The following is a 24,292-nucleotide window of genomic DNA, read 5'->3' on the forward strand; positions in this document are numbered from 1 at the left end:
CAGGGACCAATTCATCTACTTCCAAACTGAATCAAAGAGCGAATGAAATTTAGCATTGGGCAGCTTTGATTCATTCGTTGACAGAAATGTGCCTTTCTTATATAAATTAATGCTTTCAGTCATTTTAAAACAAAAAGTATAATTCTCTGATTGCAGCTTTACCAATATCAGGCTCTGCCCCTTCTTATATAATATTTGGGGGTTTAAGATTGATTACAAACACCAACCTAATCCATGTAATAATCTGCAGAATAATCTGGAATGTCGCAGCTCTAATACAGTTTAATATCACAGAGGAGAGTTTTGAGAAGCTGAAACAATTGTTGCTTAAACAAAATGATTCCTGTTATTTAGATATCACAATAACTGCAGAAGAATTTGTCAAGTAAATTAGAAAAAATGACAAAAAACTAATCCTGCAAAACACATTTTTTCTCAGAATCTATCCATCTATTAGCTTAGCTAACAAATGCAAAAAGGGAAAGGACGTAAAGGTCTTCACGCACTGCAGGAGCGGGTTATTCTGCCGCGTTGTGGAAGGCAGTAAGTTGTACAGTTGTATCTCCGAAATAGGGGTTGAAATATCCCACACCCCACAACAACACAACGTACTACCTCAGCACAGCGCAGCTACAGACACACACCAGCCGAATGAAACCAGCAGAATTAAATCAACGTAATCTTGGAGCGGCGCTCGTCAACCGATGGCAACAGAGGCTTCAGTCACCGTGGCAACTGAATGCAAGATTCTGATAGGCTGACGGCGGCCCCCATCATGGAGATGATGGTTTAGGTTGCCGTGAGAAAGACAGTAGGCTGTATAGTTATCTCCCAGATCTGGTGTGATCCTAAAACTATACAAACTACTACCTCATCCCACAGCTCCCCCTTCTTCTCTGGAGACAAAAATCATTTAAATACATTTACATTTACTCCTTTTATTTACAATAGCAAATAAATATGTCCCCCATTTAAAGTAGTCATTGATTCCGATGGTTATTTTCCAAAATTAACATAGAAATTAATTTAAAAAGCATTAAAAAAGGGTAGCAGTGGATGGTGGAAGCAGCAAAACATATTTTGGAGTGGTTAAAAAAAATCTGTATTCATTTTAATCTAAATTTCATTCGATTATTTTCACTGATATACCTTGTAACTTCCGACATGGAATTATATCCTATATATATGCTATTGTTAAAAGCCACCAGACACCATTGACAAAAATAGACACCCCTTTGAACACCAAAGTCACACAACACAAGCAAACTCACTGATGAACACAATGACTGATTAGCAAATCCTGTGTTTCAAAAGGGTACAAATGACTTGTATTGTTAGTGTTCGAGTCTGGAGAGTCTGGAGGCTCCAAGAAAGAAATAATGGCTTTAATTGCCTGTGAGAAAGGGCAGTCTGAAACAAAGTAAAGCAGTACAAATATTCTAAATATAGTATACACTTTCAAAAGGGAGTCTGTTTTTTCTAATGCCTCCACAGCAGTACATAGATCTGCTTTTACTGTGGTCTGCTTCTCCAAAGTGGGGGCGTGCGGACCACCATCTACTGTAGGTAACACATCAACTATGGATTAGTAATCTTAAAACCTCACTTATGAATTTAAAAATCTGAACCACTTATAATACGTTTTCAATATAACATATTTATACATTGTATTGAAATATGGATTTAAACTATACATTATTCGTTAACCTCTTTTACAGATTAAAAGCTTTTGATATTAATCCCTTTCATTCATTTATTCAAACATTCCTATTCATCTAAATTTAAACTGGCTCTCTATTATTCCAAATGCTTTTTACATGATCTGTGTAGTTTCTGTTAAAACATATCTGACAAGGAGGACAGTAGTGATAGAATAAATATGTCAGAGAACAGAAAAGGTGACCAATCCTGCAGAGAAATATTCAGCCTACTTATCAAGATGCTTCCTCTCCTTGAGGGGGGTCTTCAGGGGCAGACCTGGGGGACAAAAACAACATAAAACATGCTATAAAAAGGTGCAGGACATGACGAGCTGGCCTCACCACCAACGCACATCCAGCAGCAATCAATGAGCCACCGCTAACACGGTCTGCTGGTAGCTAGTACCCTCAATCAGGTGAGGCTAACAGGCTAACCTGGACACCTTCACAGCCTTACAAGCTCTTTAGCTGCTAAGCAAATAAACATGTATTAACATTAACAATACATCCATTAAATGAGTAAGAATAAAAAACCTGTTCGAGGGTGGTTAATTTAGCTTTTAAATGCAGCAGCAGCCTTGGAAGTCAGCTAGCCAGCTAAGCTAGCCCAACAGTGTTAACTAGCTGACAGCTAGCAGGAATTGGCGGTTCTCGACCTCCCGGTCCTCCCGCCCCGCTGTCACATCCTCCGGCCCCGCTTCCTCCTTCTTCTTCTTCTGCTGCTGCTGCTGCTGCCGGGGTTCCTGTGGCTGGTTCGTCTGGATCAGAACCGTTTAGCGATGTGAGGCTCGCAGCTGACGTTACCCGTACAAGGTACCGACATTTCTGAGCAGAGTATCGCAGCGAAATGTTTCGATGCCTCGCTACACCACGCCAAAAAGCACGTGACCAACCCCTGAAAACGAGGCCTAGTGACGTCCACGCTTAGTGTCAGAGAGGATTTTTGTTTTATTCAATTTAAGAATATAATAATAAATAACCATTTAAAATTGATGGATTTGATACATCTTGATATAGAACTGGATTGGGTTGGAATTATTATCATCATATAGTGTTATACTTATATATCGAAGAACTACACAAAATACAGCCAATTTTAATATCATACTGTTGTAAATCTCTAGGCCCTAGATAAAGGAAGTACAAGACCTAAAGACTTTAAAAAATTAAGTGTGTTGGAAATGAAATACTGTTGTAATGTACAAGTACCTCAAAATTGTACTTAAGTACTTGAGTAGGTGTAACTTTCCACCATTGATATTTTATATTATTGGATAAGATGAAGATGATGAAGATTCAACTTATTGTCATTGCACAGAGTACAAGTACTAGACAACGAAATGCGGTCTCTGCATTTGACCCATCCTAGTGTTAGGAGCAGTGGGCTGCCATTATGTACGGCGCCCGGGAGCAGTGTAGGTAACCAGTGTATTTTACTTGCTTACTATTTCTACTGAATTATTGTGTTTTTGATACTTTTCGTTGTTCATGCAATTCAAGTTATTGTTGCATTTCTTTTATAACCATTGCAGTCATACTGATGTCCAATATGTTTTCAAAAACAAAGCTGAAAGTACATTTAAACATATTTCATTAAAAAAACCACAGAACACAAGATATACTTTTTTTACTAAAAGAATAAATTTTATTTCAGCACTGTAAGTCATTTCCCAACCAGTACAAACATGACTGCCATCTTTGTCTCTTTCTGAACCTTTCCTCCCCTCCCTCTGTGAGATCAGACCACCAACAGCCAGACAAAAAAAAAAAAAAAAAAGCTTTCTTTTTTCTCGTCTTTCCACAAACAGTCCGGTGCTTCCATAATGCTAACAATGATGACAAATTATACCGACCATAATTATAACAGCAATAATGATGATAATATTTCTATAACAATAATATTATGGATAAATTTAACCCTTTTCGTTGCACAAGTAGTTTTTGGTGGATACTGTAGCACATGCATTGGTACATTTGCGGCTAAGGGCCCAATTGTGACAAAAACAAAGAAAAAAGAGCCAATAATGGTCAACGTTGACCTCTTTTTGGGACTCCATTGGAGGAGAGGGATTATACTGGAGCTTGGGGGGCTGTTGAGGGAGGGTGTGGCAGTGTAGAGAGAGACAGACATATTAGGGACCTTTATTCAAACTGGACAAAATGCTGTGAGAATCCTGCAAATAGATCAGAACAGGTACAACACAGCCGATGACCCCTTTCCACATTCTGTATGACAGACAATAACACTGTTTGACTTCTACAATACAACATAGCACACTTATATTCTTCTGGGACTTTTGGTTCTCTTTAACATTGTCGAGCTCCTCAGAGGCGCTCCCATTTGTGTCGGCTGTGAGGCAAGATGCCTTTATTATCCGCTGGACAACTCTTATCATTTCAGTGAGAAAGAAGGTGAATTTTCCTCATGACACTTCGACTGAGAACAAGAAGATCGGGGAATTTTTTTTTTTATAGGGAAGCTTTGGCAATTGATAGCAATTTGATCTAATTTCCTCAAAAAAACAAAAAATCATAGTTGAATAAATAAAATGTTTAATAATAGTCACAATTTCCATAAACCGAGTCATGCAAAAAGTCACAAACAAAACAACTTTAGAAGGACTTTCAAATTATACGCCTTTCTTGGAATTTTTGGTTTAGAAATGTTGCTCCATTTATGTAAATTATCAAAATGGAAGTATAATGTCACAGATTTAGATTTCAGATTTGTTCATAGATTAACCTCTAATCTATTAATTACCTCCATCAAGAAGGAAATGTTTTCAGATTGGTTTCTTTGTCCGCAGGTTAACAAAAAGGAATAATGATCTGAATCTTGGTGTAAGGTGTAGTATGTCTAAGAATACGTTTATAAATGCCATGTATTTAGAGGCTAACTAATCTCAGATTTGTGTTTTGAGGAAAATCCAGCCACATTCAGCATATCCATGCCCACGTGTGAAGAGACTCAGTACAGCAAAAAGTTGCCCTTTCAATCCGAGTCTGGGCAGTTAAAGGCAAGTTTGAGAGAGCACTACAATTACATGTGAGAAAAATGCAAAAGAGGGCGCCAAAACCCCAGCGTGACTGAAAGCATATCTGCCAGATGTCGTTCCTTCCCGTGTATTAGTGTTGATCTGAGCGTGTGCAAACAGCCTGAATTCAGTCAATGAAGAAGTTACAAAAAGGCACGAGTGAGGAACAGGAGGGGTGATTTTACCCACAATGCCTAAAACCTGCCCACTCTCTCACTCACTGTCGAACAAACACTTCCTTCCTTTCCCTGTCTGTCTGCGTCTCCACGAAAACCCAGTGTTTTAGAAACACCGTTGCCTCACAGACTTGTCAGATAAATCACACGTGCTGTAATGTCATTTTATATATAATCATACTCATCGGAAAACGTGTTACTCGGGGGCAAACCGTCGATGTCGGGGAGGGGGGGCTATGGGGTAGAGGGGATGCTAGGTGTACTTTGGTTCTCAGGTGTTTACAAGAGATGTTTCGCTGCTTTGTGCAAGTTCAGCTTAGATTGATAATGAGTCGACCACGAAATTGTTATCAGGGATATTATGAGAATCATAACATAGTGCAGACGACAATTTTCATTTTGAAAACGGGCAATATTTACTTACGTACATAATAAACGGTGGTCTAAAGATGCCATATAAAATACAGGTAAGGAAAATCGCAATCATTACAGTTCAAATCTCTAGGTTGGCTAAGCGTATTTCAGTACTAACTGAAGCAATGGTAGAAGGATTAGATTAGAAGATGTAATAACATTAAAAATAGTAAGAAAAAACACATTTGCACAATTGAATAAAACCGTTTTGATTTTTTTTTTCAGATTTTTTTTTCCAGACTCTGGCTAGATACATACAGAAACTGATTATCAACGTTAATATAACCTTTACTGTTAGTTGGGTTGATTAAGGGGCGGGGCAGCCCAAAGAGAAAAAAAACAGCCAATAGAAACGGTCCTAAAGGGGCTAAAAGGAGAGGCAGAGAGGGAGGCGATAAGAGTGAAAGAGAGAACTTAAATTGGACTGGAGGGGTAACCTGTGTAAAGTGTGTGTGTGTGTCACTGCAGATTTAAATCAGTGGCCATGTTGGGTGGGTGGGTGTGTGTGTGTATGCATGTAGACTATGAGGAAGATAAGGGGGCATTAAAGAGAAGAAGTGAATGAACTTTTAAGGGAGAGTAGGAGGGGGGGGCGAGAAAAAGTGTAATAGCAGGGGGGGGGCGGGGTTAGGATAACAAGCATAAAAATCACTGATCAAATATCTATCGAACTAAAACAGACAAGGACGAGAGAGGGACACTACATCATGTATTGTGTTGACTTTTTTTAAAAATCTGTACTAGCTACTGTGTAACTCAGGGTTTAACATCTATGTATGTGTGTGGTCATGTGTGTGCAAGTGTGTATATATGGTTGTGTTTTTCATGGCATTTGTTTTTAAATCCGTCCATGCAAACTTGAAAATGTGGCATTTCTTTTTTAAAGACTCAGTAGAATGTGTTACCAAAAAATGACCTCTGATGAACTGACGAGCACTCCACTGGGAACTGAAACTGCACAAAATCACTTCAGCACAAAAGCAGAGAGAATGCAGCTGGTAACAAATGCAACTGAATACCTGTATGTGTGTGTTTTGTTTGAATGTGTGTGTGTGTGTGTGTGTGTGTGTGTGTGTGTGGTGTTTCTGGTATCTGGCGAGCGAATCGAGAGAGGGCATCGTATACCAGATCACGCTCTGGTTCGCCGCAGAAAAGCCATCTCCTAACAATGTACTGTTGCGATACACATATTTGTACTAATGTCAAAAGTTGAAAAGCAGTTAAGTATATGACTCCTAGTTATTCTAGACTTAGTATTTTTCGGCCAGTGGAGCTATATTCTCTAGCCTAGTCGTGGTGTCTGTGTTATTATAGTCCTGTGTTCAGCCCGACGCTGTTACCTACTCTTAACCTATGAACACCTACAGCACTCAAACACTTAATCCCTACCATTAAACGGCTAACAGGTCCGAAACCTCTGATTTCATTTGGTGTTGGTGTAAGAGACGGCGGCGCGGCCCAGCCTTTTGATAGCGAGCGTAGGCCTACGACTCGCGGCTGGGTCAAGTCATGGTTGAGTTCATAAACTGAGGGGATGTCTGACGCGACTACATTAACACTTACAGATATAGTCAGGGTTTGTTCCTTCAAAGCGGCGTTTCGTAAGAGCTTCTTTTCCATGTCAAATTTTGTGGCACACAATAGAGCACAAGTCATCAACATAGTAAGAAAATAAGGTGCTTCTTTGTTGACTTGCCTTTTCTTTTTAACATAGTGAGCTCATTTCAACCTCTCTCAGTAAGTTTATAGAGATTCACAATGTTCATGGCCAGCATCTCTCAGGCAGTATCTGTCGGTGTACTGCTTTTTACATTTTGCAGTTGTGCTACCGGCTATTGGTAAATTGTATTTCTGTAGTCAGATGAAACCTACTATGGGGGACACATCTCATTCTCTACAAACATAAGTGCTCTAATAAAACAATTCATTATCTTAGAAGTCTCAGATTGTTGAGCGGCACTCTGGGATCCGCCACGAGGCCTCCCTCTCTCCCGTCATGTGATCCGACCCATGAAGCCTCGCTGTGTTTTCAGGCCGAGGAGCTTCAGGGCAGGGACGTGCTTCCTGCTGGTCTAAAGTGACACACCTGAGCGCTGCGGCTCATGGTGTTGGGCTATCGTAAAGACAACCGTAACTCAATCACCACCAGAGTGGGTGGGGGGGGGGGCTCTTTGAGGCTTTGTCACTCACCACACCCCTTTTATATCACTGGCTGCCTCAGTAGGCTGGCCTTTCTTATAATACACTTTGGAAATAACTTTTTTTAGAAATCTGAAAAGATTCCTAGGGACCCTAGACGTGGAACATCAGGAGTCCTTTTTCAGCTTAATTGCAAAGTTTTATGTCTGAACGCGCGAGGCCAGTCTGAGGGGAACTCTGCCTGGCAGGAGTTACCCGAACCCTCGTCGTTCATATCCATCTTTTGTCTGGCAGCATTACTCTTTTCTTTTTTGGCCTTGAACTCCAGAAGGTGCCTCAGAGTTTCATCATTTCTTTATCACCTGGTAGAAGACTGTCCAGTGTGGTTTCACTTTTTTTTTTAAACAAAGTGCTTCTTTGTCTAAAACCACTCTTTTCACATTCTGACGTCTCTCAAATAGATCTCTACCTTTAAATGTAGTTCTACAAGTCATAATGATTTACTTGGGGGCGCGGGACACCCCTCTCAGACGATCGATTCACCGGTATAGGGGCTTGTTCAAATTCATCATTTAAATACAACATTAAGTGCTTCTGTTGGGGTAATACAATCAAAGCTTTGGGAGAAAGGGACAAGGGGGATGGGAGGATAATATTATAATGCACTTCTCTTTTTTTTTGGAGGAGCGGGGTTATATCTTGCATACTTTAGGGCTTAAGGTGCATAAATGCGGGGGGGTCTCAAAGCACAGCTAAGCACTGGGCTATGCTACATTGGTCGAAGTAAGATAGCACGCTAATACCATGGTGTTGCAGAAGTGCTCCTGTGATAGATAACCAATCAATCAATAAAAGGGCTTCTTTGCTAGTAAGTATACCAACGTTGTAAGTACGGGGGGGGGGGCGCTGCACAGAAGAATGGTACTATCACTTTGTTATAATCTTACTCGCATACCTAGAATTCATGTAAGACAAATCTCACACGACACGGCTATGGCAACAAACCGACCATCAAACACGCTAACACCGACCATGGTGCCCAGGCATAGACGCTGTAACCATGGAAACCACATTCAATCTGTCACCGTAAACCGCATGCTTAACATCTGTGTGCAGAGAACAGTGGGACCATTAAAAACACAAAAAGAGACATTTTAACTGTACAGATACCCATACTTTAAGGGAGGGGGGGGCTTTTTTTTAAGTGCTGGGTTGTAATGGGGGTTGGGGGGGGGCTTAAGCTTATTTTACTCTCGAGTGCAGGAGGGAGGCATTTAGGATTTTTGAGGGGCGGGGCGCTTACAGACTCATGGAGAAACCTCTCTTTGTAAAACAATGTAAAACCACATGAGAAAACTCAACAGGAAGTAACAGCTAACTGCTGCTGCGCCTCACATGGGGCAGGGGGGGAGGAGGCGCCTCGCTGCACCTCCTGCTCCATGTGACGCTGCACAGCTAGCAGGGCGGGGCTACAAAAACAGGGGAAGGCAGTCAAACACAGAACTCTCTCAGAGCAGTGCATCCTGGGAGAGGACGCCGTCACTCCTCCTTCTGTAGCGCTCCGTCTGACGGGCAGTCGTCAAGGCAACAGGGGGCCTCCACTTCCACCCCATCTGATTGGTTGTCTCTGGCTAAGGCACACGGGATTGGCTGGGCCGGGGGGGCCAGCTCCAGGGTCGGGCCGATGGCGGAAGCTGCAGCGCTGCCGTTCAGCTGCTGATTCGCAACCTCTGGCGAGCCGGCCGCCTCCTCTGAGGGCTTTGGGGGACTGCTGGATGGGGGGGGTGGCGACGTCTGCAGGAGGACAGAATGTTGAGAGGAGCAGGAGGACAGACGAGGAGGGAAATTATAGTTGAGATTGATCTTCATGTGGGGAAATATTCATGAGATTAAAAGGGATGGATTATAGTGTTTGAAGTGGGGTTGTACGAGGTCAAGAAATAAATGGTCAATCAATAAATACAGTAGCTCTGCTGTTTGAGAAACTAACAGCAGAGTGAAGATGCTAAGCATTCATTTAGACTGGGGCAGCAGCAAAACATATTTGAGCCACCTTAAAAACAAACCTATATTTTCACCACTTTACCTTGTTGTTTCAAAGCCACCAGACTCCTAAACTAAATCATACTATAGCTTGGTCGGTTTCTCCAAATTGGAGACAAGCCTACCATCCTCTACTGTAGCTAACACACTGACAGTGAATACTTTACTCATACAACAGCACACCAAAAAATGTCCCCTTTCAGTTGAAAGAGCTTTGGGTAAAAGTTTACTCGTTCTTACCTGTGATCTGTTGGTAGGCGGCTTTTTCACCCCTCTTAGCTTAGCTGGAATCTCTTTACCCCTCCTGTCACATAGAAACAGAATGAGGAGTATAAGTCCTAATATCACCAGCGTTTCAGAAAGAAATGGCAGCAAAGTAAAATACATTTCAAGTAAATCCACGAGGTCAGTTCACTTTCATTTCAACTCCGATGAACATTGATAGGCAATTTCAGTTCGAGTCATTTTTTAAAAATCCTTTAACTCTGTAGCTCTGATGGTCTGACAGAAAATTGAGTAATTTACAGCCCATATTAATGTAATCACTAACTCAACAGTGTTTTATGTATAACATTTGAATCCAGAGTCATAATGATGGCCTTCAATGTTCAAAAGTATTAGCCGGGGTTTTCCAGAGGTATTGCTCTACTGAGATTCAGAACTCAGTAAATCCAGCTCTACAATAACTTCTCAGTTAGCTGTATCTTTCAAAGGATCCTCAAGTTACTCACCCTCTCCCTGCTCCCACTGACACCACCTGCATGTTGAAGCCCCCTCTCCCACGGACCGGTTTGTTCCCGGCCCACTGGCCGACGACCATGCCAGCGATCTCCAGTTTCCCTCCCTGGGGGGGGATGGACTGAAGGCCTGAAGAAAAAAGAAAAGTGACTACTGATACTTTTCTTATTGTAGGGTCTCAAATAAGAAAGAATAGCGATGTTTCACGTGTATACATCACCTTCTATCGTAAACTCTGTAGTAGTATACAAGAAATCAGGAAAGTATTTAAGGTTTTATATTACCACGTCGTTTTATAATATGTGCAGCAGCTTTCATTTTTATTTGTGACCATCTGAACTAAATGTTACTTAAAGCTTCATCACACCAAAAAATTAAACGCCCTCTATTCCAACAGTAGGCTTTTTCCCAACTGGCGATGTCTACATTAATCCACACAGCCGTATAAGATGGGTGATAACATCGATATTTGGGGTGGGGGGAATATTCAATACAGCATAGTATCGTGATACGTTGCGTGGCGATATTGTATCGATACACCGACGCCAAGTATCGATATTTTATTATAGAAACTATTCATATTCTTTTTTCAGAAATTCTTATTCTTTTTTACAGAGACACAGTTGAACACAGAAGACACGTTCAGAAATGATTTACATTAAATCTGGATATACTAAAAACCTACATACAGTATCTGCTACAGAGTAAGTTAAAGTGGATAAGAGGCAGCTTTGTGTACAGATGCTGGGACTACTGATACTGAGCTGACATAAATAACAACAACATGTTATTTATTCTGTTTTACTGCTGGTTTCTTTATGTTACTGGTTATTAGGGGTGGGGGAAATCATCGATACAGAAATTCGCCATATCGCAATATATCGTATCGCAATACTTGGCAAATTGTAGGACCCCATACTATCGTATCGTGGCAGTATCGTGGGGACCCTGGTGATTCCCACCCCTAATCGATATAAATAAACCTGATTTGCTTCCTGTGTAAATGCATCAAAGTTGTGACTCAACCTTGACTTCATCTCCATCCGCAAATGGTTTGAAGTGTTTCCAGCGGTCATCAGCTCCTCCTCTTCCTTTGCTCATTGCATTGACGTAGAGTCTACCTCAACAGCACGCTTTTTTATTTTCTTACTTTCCCCTACTTCAAAGCTGCTAACAACGTTCAAAACGAAGATAATAAAACTATCAAGAGGTCAAAGTATGTTTATAAAGGAGGTATCCAGTTACCTGGGAAGGCTCTTGGTCTGTGCTGGGCAGGGTGGTGTGGATGGTGTGGGTGATGATGATGAGGCATGCCCATGGGGCGAGGTGGGTAGAGGGGAGGCATGGGGTAGAAAGGGGGCACCATGGCAGCGGGGAGGAAGGGAGGAGGTGGAAGAGGAGGGGGAGGAGGAGGAGGGCGGGACAGGTTGATGCCTTCGAGGATTGCCTGACGCATCTTCTCCACCTTGGACACCAGCTCCTCCTGCAGAGACAAACGTGAGTGAACCTTACAGTGATGAAGATAGTGCTGTTAATGCATCAAAGCTGAAGTGGAAATGTCTCTCTAGACTTTAGAGTTTCCCAAGCAGCCGCTAGCAGAGTGTCATTTCATTCTGCATATTAACATGTTCGCTGTGAGGAACATTTAGCAAGTGAAGGACGTTCACAGTGACCGACAGCGCTGAGCGCTTCAGCAGTCACATTATTCCAGTTAAACAGTCATCAAGTGCTTCAATACTTTAGGATTATTCACTTTTTAGATTTGAATCAGTACATTCAGTGTTTGGACTGAGTTACTCCTGAAAAATAAGGTTGCCTGATGTTACAATATGTAAGATATTCATGTTGTGGCATTCAAATGCTTTATGAACTCAATTTCATCCATTTAATGTTCTTAATGTATACAGCTCTGGAAGAAATGAAGGGACCACATCAGCGTTATGAGTTTCTCCGGTTTGACTATTCATAGGTTTGAGTTAAATTATTTATTTATTGTATTCTATAAACTAATGACAACATGTCTGTGTTGGAATTCAACAGACCCCGGAATGGCTGCCGTACATGTAGAGATTGAGATTTAAGAATGGTCTCTGAAATGTTAATTCATACTGCACTTCATCAGTTTATCCTCATAACCCTTGTGTGAACACTTAAATGTCCTAGGGGTTTCCTTCTCATTATTCCTTCGACGACTTCATTTCCCAACAGTGATTAATAAAGACTTATCTTCTCTGTTTTCATTTGTATTTTAATTAAACAGAAACGCATCCATCATGTCCTCTGTTTATTGCCACCACAACATTACATAAATCTGTACCTGTCCCTCGCACATGTCCAGCAGGGCGGCCCGGTCCCGAGCAGCTCGGGCCAGTTTGCTCTGAAACAGTTTGCCGTCAAAGAAGCCCCACGGGCAGCAGTGTTCCCATGGCAACGGCTGGCCACACACATCGTTGATGAACAGCGCCGTGTCGACGCCGGCCATGAAGAGGGAAGCCAGCTGCACGCCGCGAGAATCCACCTTCTCCACCTAAAGGCAAACACAGACATTTAAAATGAGAATATTCTGTAACTGCAGACGAGCGGCAGGAGATTTCAACAGTGATACAGTGTGAAAGTTCTGAGACTCATGAGGTCCGGCCTTCATGGGATGTTGTATGAAGCCTGTATATTTAAAATCCCTTAAGCAAAGAGGACTCAAAAAGGAAGTTTAAGGATGAATTCACCTCTTGCAACTATGATTTTATCAACAAAAGATCAAATACATAGCTCTCCTTTTTTCTAAATTCTTGACATTTCACCACTAGCAGATGGATTTATCAGTAGTTTGTAATGAAAAATTATAAAATATATGAATTCCAAACAGGAACCCTTATCAATGATTTTGAGGAGTGGGGTCTCACCTTGAGCTCCTGTAGCTGGTCTGGTTCGTAGAGCTGGCTGGAAACAGCCTGAGCCAGAAAGGCATCTAGCTCATGTCTCTGGAGGATCCTTCCACCAGGCCACTGCATCATATACCTGAGAGAGAAGCAAGATGAGGCCCTCTTTAGAGCGGGAGCAGAGATACAGTGTACAGATGTCTACAGTTCATGCAAAGCTTTCCTCTATAACAATAAAAATGGTGTCCCATGACGTTTCAATATCACAGTCAACAATGAGACCAGATAATCCTTACATTTCAGGAGATTGTACAAGCTAAACATTGGAATCGTTGCTTAAAAAGTGACTGAAGCTAGTGGTTGATTATCAAAACAGCGTCATACCTGAGCACGCAGCACATGAGCAGCAGATGCTGTGGGACCTGTGCTGGGTTGAGGAGGGCTGGGCAGTCGGAGCGTAGGCAGGCCAGGAAGGCCCTGGTTCTCCTGGAGCGGTCCTCACTGGCTCGACCCAACCACAGCCTCCGCAGGTTGGGGCAGGTCCATTCCCGGAAACACAGGGCGGGGACCAGCTCCGGAGTCAGGGCCGACTTGGCTTTACCGCTGCTCCACTCTTTGACAATCACTGGAGGAACTGTCACGCAGAGGGGAGAGAAGCGTGTCAAAGTGTACCGCGTTTGGATTAAAAGAGACAAGGAGCAGGACACATAAGCTTGTCTGCTGGCTCTGGCGCAGGATAGGCTTTTAAGAGCACAACAAATAGGGTTTGTGGCTTTTTGTAAAACAAGATCCAAAGTTGGCATTATCTCCCCCCCCTGAGGGAGGGCTAGGGTTACGAGCAGGAGAAAGCAAACACCAGAAAACATGTTTGTCTCATGACTTTGTGTCGATGTGATAATTTTCAAATGCTACTTGTGATTAAACTTATGCATTTGAGTTTTTCATCTATGTGATCTCTTACAAAAATAACTCTCTCTGTATCTCAGCTCATAAAAAAACACTTATTTGAATTTGATCTTTCTGGCAGTACCTGCATGGCCCACTAGACGGTGCTCTTAGGCCCACTGATCGAGAATGCAATTTGTCAAATATTGTAAAGTTACTGGCCCTGCAAGGATTTTAGTTTGCATGCTACAAGTAAAGCCAATAACAAGCTGTATTTAACATGATTAAAACAATATGTTTCTCATTACGTGATGATTACAGCACAAGACTTGACGGTTATTACATTTTAGACGTCAATGCTTTCTTGATCTGTATTTTATAAAATCAATGGATGAGATTAATCATTTCCATGTCAGGAGGGCAAGTGGGATGATGTAATGGTTAGAGGAAAGAACAAGCTATATAGTAACAGTTAGATGTAATTTGGCGCGATTCCCAGAATAAAAGTGAGTATACAACAAGTACAGACCACATTCTCCACTCAGTCTGGCGGCCTACCTTCCAGGGGGGCCCTCTTGCGGATGGCGAGCCTCTCCAGGCGGCGGTGTGTTTCAGCCAGACTGAAAAGCACACCGTAGGCATACTGTCTGGCAGCGCGGAACAGCAGAGAGGCAGGAGGTAGCTCAGAGTTACACTCATCCTCTATACACACTGGCATCTTCATCTCTCCCTGAAGGGGGTGGGGGGGGTGGGGGTAAAGAGAAGTGAAGACGGCGAGATTATGTGCATGATCATTTATATTGCGTCTGGTGACACCGAGAAGCTGTTTGACATCCTCACTGATCCATTTCTCAATTGGATTCTCTAAGTTGTCCTTTTTATAATGTTGACTTTTTTTCTTGACCCCCCCCCCCCCCTTAACTGGGTTTTTAGGAGTTTTTCTTAAGATACTGCCAGGGTCTGAGGCCAGAGTGTAAGCCCCCCCATGAGGTAAATTAGAAATGTGTAGAATGGGGCAATAGAAAATACATGTTATTTAATGAAGTTGATACCCCCAACAACCCTCCTTTTTGTGTGAGGTAAACTGTTTACCTTGGTCAATATGTGGTAAATCTGGGGGTACATCAGTCCTCTTCTGTGCCTGTGCTCGGCTACACGAAGAACCTCAGCACTGACCTGAAAAAAAACCAGGAAACATCACAAATGTTTTCCACACAACCTACAAACTGTTTCATCGAGTCGTTTTTTGATTTCCCTAATTGACACAAACCTGAGGCAGAGGGGGTGTGGTGATGTCCATGTGACTGCGCGTCGCCATAGACAACAGTGACGGAATGTGTGACCCGCTCCCGTTGCCTTGGGAACCTTCTCCAGGGGCCGAGCCCCCCCTTCCAGTGGGATCCTCCCAGCGAGAGGACTTGTCCGTCAAATGGCTGAGGGAAAGGGTTCATGGGAGTGTTCAGTAATACTTGTCTGGCATTCAGCGTGTGTGTTTATACAATATCACTGTTTCTGCAGAGTAAGCGTTTCTTCAAACACATGTTGAGGCGAACAAAGTTTTAGCTTTGTTTATATTGCTAATATTGCATCAGATGGATATTAGCAGCAGCCTATCCGAAACTTTAGTATAGTCTCGGTAAAACAAAAGCACTTCTCAAGTCACCAAAAAACAAAATATTCCAAATAATCAAAGCCTTTATCACCACATTAACGTTGTTTGTCTCAATTCAAATGTAAAACATAAACAGATATTAATGTATGTTGTCAATGTATTGTTTTCTAAACCCACATTTCAAATGAACCTATTTTTTTCTTGTCATTTCTAAATGCTAAGCTAGCTCGTCATCTGCTGTGGGACAGCAGGAGACAACACATTTGACAGAAGGATTTTTCATTTCAAATAATAAAAACGATTGTTTGGTTTAAAAGAGAAACTGGAGATAGAACAGCTGTTTATGTTAAAAAGGAGTCCATTCAAATCAAGCATTTTCCAAAATGTCAAGACCAGGTGTCCTAATTCTGACTTTTAAACCATATTAAGATTATTTAAAGTGGCAATCACATGTGTATTCCTCCTCCTCCTCCTCCTCCTCCTCCTCCTCCTCCGTATCTGTAATCCCTCGATCTCTAATCTGTACCTGGGCTTCTTTACAACGTAAGCTTGTTTACAAAACATCAGACAGTCAACAAGTGAGTGTATTATTGAGCTGTAATGGATGCACTGCATTCTGGGAAGGGCTCATTCCTCTTTTAACTTATAGTGTAAACCAACTTCCCCGTGTTGTGTCTTACTTTGCGTTGCTGTCGTTGGGTTCGTCTCCGTCTGATGACGATGAAGGAGACGGAGAGGGACCAGACTGAGGGGCAGTGTGATGATTGGGTAGTCGATTTCCCCCCTGAGTGGAATCATATGGAGCCGACCAATCAGTGAAGCCCATCTTGCCCGTCAATGAATCATTGAGGTCTTGGGACGGTGGCGGCGCGTTCTGGAACAGAGGGTTGGAGCCCGGTCCATATGGAGTATTTTGATAGGGCGGCTTCAACCCTGGAACCTGGGGAGGAGGAAACTAGGAGCAGAAGGAAGGGAAGCGGATTAAAAAATAAGTAAAGCAAGGGGGGGGGGGGAAGAGAAAGGGAGGCGAGGGGGAGATGTCCTTAAGGAGATGTGAACTAATACAGGGGCCGGACTGAATATTGTTTTTATTTGATAGATTTTCATATAAAGCCGTCAGTCGTCATATTTTATGGCTTAATCCAAAGGAAGGTTTTTATAAATCCTCTAAAAGAATCCTCAACTGGAATAAAGTAATACCCTTTATTGCAGTTTTGGCACGGCACGGCCCGCCCCTTTATGAGACCAGCAGCAGGTCTGAGTTTATTAACTCTCATGAACGCAGACTGAATGACGGATCTTTCACCCAATGTTCCAAAGAGAAATGAAACTCTTTCTTCACAGGCCACATGTCTCCTGACATTCGGAGACTCAAATAGCACTTTTTAGCAAAACCAGTTAGGAAAAATGTGGTTTGTGCGAGACAACTTTGATTTGTCCGAGACAACTTTGATTTGTCCATCTCAAAAGGATCTGGAAACAAAATGTGGTAACGGTGTTCAAAATGTTTTTCTAAATTGTTCAATTTTAAGCAAACAACAATTAATGTTTGTGATCACCCTAGCAAACTCCTTTTAGTACAGCTGTGTTAATATTGAATTTACCGTGTTGTATATAAATACATCAGACCACTTAGAGACAGGAAGTGTATACCATTTCAAATCGTTGGAGCCGTTTGTAATCTCCTGCCTTACCCCGATATACATTGTTATATTACTAATTATATTACTGTAGCCTAATCTTTATCTGTAATGTGCAGAAATACTGGGACTAAACAGAATAAAAAGAAATGCAAAATATGGGAAAAGAGCCAAATGGAAGCGTGGAAACTTAAAACTAAATCAAACCCTACTGTCCCATTTATTCCTGATCAACCGTAAGCATCTAATCAGAGCTGGTTTGAGGAATTTTGGAGGGGTAGGACTGCACCCTCCTCCACCCTCAGCCAGTGTTTCTGACCTTGATGAGCACATGCCACAATGGGATTTCAAAGAGCAAAAAACGTAATTCACTCTGCTACACCTAGATTAATGTAGGTGGCAGAGATCAAATTACACCCAACAGGGAGGAAGCAAGACTTCCTGAGCTAAGGAATCTACCTGATTCTTTCCAGGCTGCATCGGTCCCATGTGGCCAGGTGGTCCCCCAAATCCAAACCCAGGTACTGAGCAGAAAAAAAAGGATGTAGATGAATATCTTCTCCTCTTAAATACATATTTAATATACCAAAAATGATGATGCAATAGTGTGGACGATTGCTGTTGTCTAAACTTGTACTACTCACAGATGAAAGCCGAGGGCCCCATGTTGGGCGAGCGAGGTTTGGAGGCAGCTGAGAAATAATCCACAGCTTTCTTGAATCGCTCTACCTTGTCCTCCATGCGAGACTGGAAACAAAAGGAACACAGCGTTATTTTGACTGCATAACATGGTGAGAAGAAGATGATAAAATGCGAAGGCCAGATGGATGCACACATCTGTGGCTGATTTACTTCCTATTAGACGCTAGCAAAGAACTGAAAAGAGCTGGGAATGTTGCTCAATGGTGTTCATTTGACAACATGTGTTTTCCTAACTGACCGACAAAGGTCTGAAGTTACTCAGCTTTGAAAAAAAAGGGAGGCACAGGTGTCTTTAATAACTTAGGGTTGTCTTTTAAAAACATACTTGAGCAGTAATCGTACGTAAACAATATCCCTAAATGAACAGTGTTTTAATCTGTCTCAGCTCAAACCTATTGATTTGACTATTGACAGCTTATTTTATACGAGTCTTATGTATACTTTTTTAAAAGCCAAATGATCTCACCGTAGTTTTTAATAAACATGCCTTAAATAGGAGTAAATTATGTACAAGCTGGGGACTTTTTTCAGAGGAGGAATAATCCACATTTGGTGCTCGAGTGAGTATTTGGGGCAGCAGGACCAAGTGGGAGTGACTCAAAATATCATAATGAAGGAACATGTCACCCAGCGCAACAGTGGAGCTTATTGATTTGTTTCTATTAGTCTTTGAACAGCTATGGAGTGCGACGGCACAGAAGAAGAAGATAAAGAAGAGTTTGGATACACAGATAATAATTGGTACCTTTAGAGTATCACCAGACTTTTCCGTAAGGCTAAGATATTTCTCTACAACAGTTTTCTGCAACAAATAATAGAATGAAAGGATGTACTGCTCTGACTGAGAGAATCAGTTGTTTACTGGACTGGAGTAAACGTCGCACAGCGCCGCGAATACTTTTGAGTGCAAGCGTAATTCACTTAACAAAAACTAAAAAAGGGAACATTCTCAAGGGGAGCTTCAAGTCTTTTGCTTCTCAAACAGTTATCCACATCAGTCAAAACTGTCTTCTGGAAGACAGGAGATTGATTTAGTTTATCTTGGCTGAAGCACAAAAATGCTTGTTTGATCAAACCAACGATCCAAAAACCCTACTACATATTCAGCTTAATCTCATCTGACCAAAAAAAACGAAATAAAGTCAATACCAAAATGTAAAATACTGGGCCGACATTTTTTGAAAAGATTATATTAAGATTCAGTCTTATATTTCCTGTTGATCGAGCAATACATGAATCAAGGTAAACTTGAACCAGTACAACATTATTAGCTTAGCCAACTCTGATAGAAAAAAAGGGGTCAACCACAAGGGGTCCTTAAGAAATGAAATGTAAATATAAACTTCCATTTAGATAATCGTGTTAAACATTTATATAAAGAGTGGTGGAAATGTATGGTTTAACACTGATGTGTGAGGAAGTGCAGACGCTGACTCAGGCTCTTGTGTCCACAGTCGTGACCTATTTCACCACTTGCTACAGTCTGGGATGTCAATCAGAGATGGAATACATAGATCTATTTCAATCAATCCAAATGGAAGTCAAAAAGGTTTAACAGAAACACATCCATGTCAGAGGGGGAGGGGACCCACCTGTGACTGTTTGAAGACATCTCTGGCGATGGCGTCGAGGTTTCCCAGGTCTTTGATGGAGGAGACGTACTCGGAGACGGCCTTGATCACCACCTCACAGGGCGGCAGCACCAACTGGTGGGCTCGCACCTGAGAGAGCAACAGAACAGAGGTGTTAAAACACATTCATGATATAAAAAAATATACTATTATTACAATATGGAGATTTGAAATAAGAGCTCTGGTGCTTGTGTTTATATCTGAAAGGTAAATCGGGGCTCAGTTCGCTATTTGACCAATTAGATGATTACGTGATTATTAGAGATCATTTATTTTTTAATGAGGCTGTGGTTTGCAGAGGACTTAATGTGGTACCTTGAGAGAAGCGAGAGGGTGTTCTGGTCCCAGCAGACTCCAGTGGAAGGCAGCCAGGTCCTCATCAGGCAGAATATGATTTCCTGCGAGACAGAAATTCATAAATGTTTGCTGCTTCAATGGAAAAGTGAAACAGACATACAGGTGTGCCAAAGACACAAAGTGTGTACACTGAGGTATGTGGCAGCGTGGCCATACTTACCCAGCAGAGCAGCGAAGCAGGGCAGGTGCTGTGTCTTGAGCCCGAGCTGCCTGGCGGCCTCAGACAGCAGGTACTGGTGTGTGGTCAGGTTCTTGCCGTTCCAGCTCAGTTTGAGCCCGTGCGACGAGAAGTAGGCGGGTACGTTGCAGAGCGCAAACTCAGAATCCTGAGCGATCAGGCCGGCAAATCCAAAGTCTCTGTAAAGAGACAGCACTTCCTGGTGGTGGTCCTCCAAGGTCTGTACAACCTGTGGACGGACGAAACACAAAACTCTGAATTTCAAATCTTTTTTCATTTTCATTGTTTATAATTTATGGGGTTTTTAGTGTTCTAGGTTTTTGTCTAGTTTCAGCTCTTCAGATGATTCTCTTTTTTATATATTTTATTTGGGTTTAAAGTTTTTATTTTATTATAGTATAATGTGTGTGGATGTTGCTAAAGATATAATCAAAACGCAGTGGAGATCTGCATAGTTATGTAATGTTTAAATATGAGAATAAACTTGAGCCCTATTTCACTAACAGATCCAGATGTTAACAGTTGGTTTACATTAGACTCGGGCTGGATAGCTTGGTAAATAGCATTTGAGATTCAGAAAGTACCATATGTATATCATGTTTTGTTTTTTTATTCTACTAGACTGCACGTGAAAAACATTGGGATTAATCGTAGGCAATTGCAGCATAGTGCCATCTCTGGAAAATTGTGGTGGCCATTTTTATTAACGAAAAATATCCATTAATCTATAAAATAATTAAAAGATTTAATGTAAATTATCATAATGTGCAGCCCTACACAATATATCAGTTTTTAAGAGAATGAAAGGCAGAACATTATGCTTATCTCATTAGTTGAATTCAACAAAGTTTGCATATTTTTTTACCTTCTGTATTTGTTTCTGTAAAATGATGGATCTGTGAAACTGATCAGCAACCAAAGTCGTCACTGCACATACTGAAGTTACTATGATAGTGGTCTGTGCTGCCACTTCGTATACTCTAAAAATACTAAAGCTTCAGAGCATTTGCAGAAAAACGTCTATGGAAAATCTGTGCTGCACCAATCGGTTCTAAATCCCTGGTAGTGATTCAGACATTTGAACCTAGGGCAACGTAATTGTTCAGAGCACACTCGTGCACAGCCTTTTGGTGGGTGAGCTGCACGATTACGCCAGAGAGCGAGCAGGAGAGCTTCAGACTTGTAATGTTAATCTTGTTTAACTATGTCAGCGTTAATCAGAATGAAAACCAAATAATTATACTGCGTTATATTAAAAATCGGTTTGATGAGCTGGTAATCAAATCTGTCTTCAAATGAATGCAAAATGTGGCAGTGATGGCTAAATATGATGAACTGTTTGACAAATATTTCAAATTGCTTAATATTTCTTATGTCACTCATTAATAATCACACTGAAATTAAATACCAAAGTTAACAACCAGAATAAAATACCACAATAATTACAAAATGACAGACCAGAAGTGCATGCAGCACAAGTAAAGCTGAGACAGTGACAGAGGAACAGTAATGACTTTAGTAAAAGGTGCCATTCAAGCAGAGAAAATGTATTTTAAGCTGCAGAAATAGGACTGTATCTCAGAATACAGGTCGGAAAAACAGAAAGTACACATGGGAACAGTGAGTAATGATGTTACACACACAAAGCAGCAGAATGTGTTGTACTGTAATGTGGGTGGGATCTGTTCTCTACCATGTCACTATGACTATTTTATAAATACTATCATGCAAGCAGATAGGAAAGTATATCAAATGATAAAATAGTAATGCTGACACGAGGGATCCATGAGCATTAATCAGTGGTTTTGATGCATTCAGGGCAGGCCTTGAACATAACCATACGAGTCTTTTAAAAAAAAAAGATGAATACAGTTAACCCAGCTACTATAGCTTTAACAATAGCCAATATTCTTGAAAATAGGTCAAACTCTCAAAACCTTTTTTAAGTAATTATTCTCAATCATCCATTAACTGAAATGTAAAAAATAAATCATTTTAATTGAGCCACTGTCAGACAACAGGGGCCTATTAATAGTCTATCCACTCAGCAGTTGTTCAACAATGTATAAAGGGTTCAATGAGTTCATGTTATGTAATATATAGGCTGGTCTAGGTCATGTTGCACAATACATGTTGCTCTGATGCACAGACTGGTTTTGACTGTAGATGCTGCTCCACATTAGCACCGGAAACATTTCTCCTCCCAGTAGAGCAACACCAATAAAGGAGAGCAGATAAAGGAATGCATCACTGATATAGATATATACTCTCTGCTGGTCTAAAACTGCCAATGCAAAACAGCCCGTTTGACAAGATTGTGTTTGTTGTGCTTCAGTTGTCAGGGCTGGTAGTTGCACTTGCTCCCTAACTAGAAGGCGTTAACACCGGTGCTGGATGATGTAAACTGCTAAATGGGCGTGCAGCGAGAAAGGGCAAGTGTTAAATTAACAGCGTAGCACATGACCACAATAAAACAATTCAACACAGCTTTGATCACACATGGCTCACCCGCACTCGGAAGCGGAACATGGCGAGGCGGACGCAGTGGCTGAGGCAGGCCGGGGGCAGGAACCATGCTCGGGGAGGCGGGGTGGCCTTGCTGCCGACGTGGTTGACTATCAGCTGCGCGGTCTGTCGCTGGCCCTGAGCTCGCCGCGCCCACTCGGGCCAGCGCTCCTTCCCCAGTGTGCCGTTGAAAACCACGACCAGCTCCAGGCCCCCCTGGTACAGGCAGGCCTGTGACAGGGCGGCCAGGTAGCCCAGCATGGCGTTCCATTCGCCCCCGCACACCCAGTCCGTCTGGTAGCCGCCGTAGAGGCGCTGCAGGCCGGAGTCAGCGTCGATTAGGATCCTGGCAGGCGGGGGCGGGGGAGGCATGGGCCCGGGGTGATGTGGGTGGTGGTGTGGGTGATGGTGGTGAGGGGGCTGGCGGGCCGCGGTACGGGCAAGCTTCAGGAGGTCCACCGGGACTGCGGCCCCGGGACACCGCTTCTCTAAATACTCTTGAAAACCCTGCACTCCCATGACGGTGTTGTTCAGCCTATGTGTCTGGCCGGGAGCGGGCTCTGAATACGTTCTGTACGCCGTGTTTGTAATGTGATGTGGGGCGAGACCGGAGCTAGCTGTGCACTTTAGGCAAGCTAACTGGTCTCCGATTCAGTGAAAAACTGTAGTTTAGTTAACCCTGCAAAACAACTTATCAGTCACCCAGACTAGTGAAATGAGTCACCATGCACTGATGTACACGTGTGTCCTCTGTAGTTACTGATTCCGAGATATCGAACTGCGAATTTATCAGTTTTGGTCGAGGGTGCTCAGTTTAGTGTCCATCCCTGTGGATTTTTGGTGAGATGCCAGCAAGGCCAGTGTAGCTACCTACCACCAGAAAAAGTTCAACACATTTCCTGCTCCCATAATTTGGCTTTAACATAACCAGCTTCAAACATGTAGTTGGCAGCAAGTAACGGAAATGCAGCAAGGTGGTTGATGGTGTTGAAAAATTGCAAATAAAACAATTACCCTGCTAGTTTGTGCACATAAAATAGATGCAATACTGCGCATTAGTTAGCAACCCACAGGCTGGATGGCCAGTTCGCGGACATGATGTTAAACCGAGCAGCTTGCTAAATCGTTTTTTTTTTTCACCTGACAGCTGAAATATTTGACATTTAATCTGCGCAACCTCAGGCAAATATCACCGCGCCTGTATCGGTAGCTTGTTGGTTTGCAGGTGTCAGAATATGAATTAAAACAAACTAACAAGCGGTGTGCCTGGCTAGCTGCACTAACAGTTGCTAAGTGATCGTTAGCCGTTAGCTGCTGGCAGGGTCCCCGGCGTGATTTGACGCGTCAACTCCCGAAGACAAGTCCGGGGCCGACACGACGCGGAATGAGATGGATGTTTAACGAAATAAAAGAAAAGTAACTAAAATAAAATAAAAATAAAAGCCCGATGGTGCCTCCCTCGCTGTCTTCCACACTCACGGCTTCATGTTGCAGAGGGGAACATTACTTCCAAGCGACATCAGCCATCTTGCGACTTCCTCGCGGCCCAGTGGAGTGGGAGGGAAGGCGGAGGGAAGTGGAGGAAGGAGGCGCGGCCGGTGGTGGGGTGCTGGGAAATGTAGTCTTATCAGTGTATCACGTCCTACTGGGATAGATTTGGT

The 24,292-nt window shown here is 42.3% G+C and overlaps 1 protein-coding gene across 1 annotated transcript; it reads right to left on the reverse strand.

Moving 5' to 3' along the window:
* Positions 1–3,319: 3,319 nt before the first annotated feature.
* On the reverse strand, positions 3,320–24,167 carry fam120c (family with sequence similarity 120 member C). The gene is made up of 17 exons (XM_063880808.1): positions 22,635–24,167; positions 20,109–20,355; positions 19,907–19,989; positions 19,553–19,681; positions 17,903–18,005; positions 17,718–17,782; positions 16,299–16,573; positions 15,277–15,439; positions 15,099–15,182; positions 14,565–14,736; positions 13,506–13,755; positions 13,146–13,260; positions 12,563–12,772; positions 11,491–11,728; positions 10,239–10,374; positions 9,748–9,811; positions 3,320–9,258 (listed from the first exon to the last, which is right to left on the reverse strand). The coding sequence occupies exons 1-17, from the start codon at positions 23,148–23,150 to the stop codon at positions 9,004–9,006; spliced, it is 3,105 nt and encodes a 1,034-aa protein (XP_063736878.1). The 5' UTR covers positions 23,151–24,167; the 3' UTR covers positions 3,320–9,003.
* Positions 24,168–24,292: the final 125 nt, after the last annotated feature.

This window comes from Eleginops maclovinus, chromosome 1 (assembly GCF_036324505.1).
Source record: "Eleginops maclovinus isolate JMC-PN-2008 ecotype Puerto Natales chromosome 1, JC_Emac_rtc_rv5, whole genome shotgun sequence".
Lineage (NCBI taxonomy): Eukaryota > Metazoa > Chordata > Actinopteri > Perciformes > Eleginopidae > Eleginops > Eleginops maclovinus.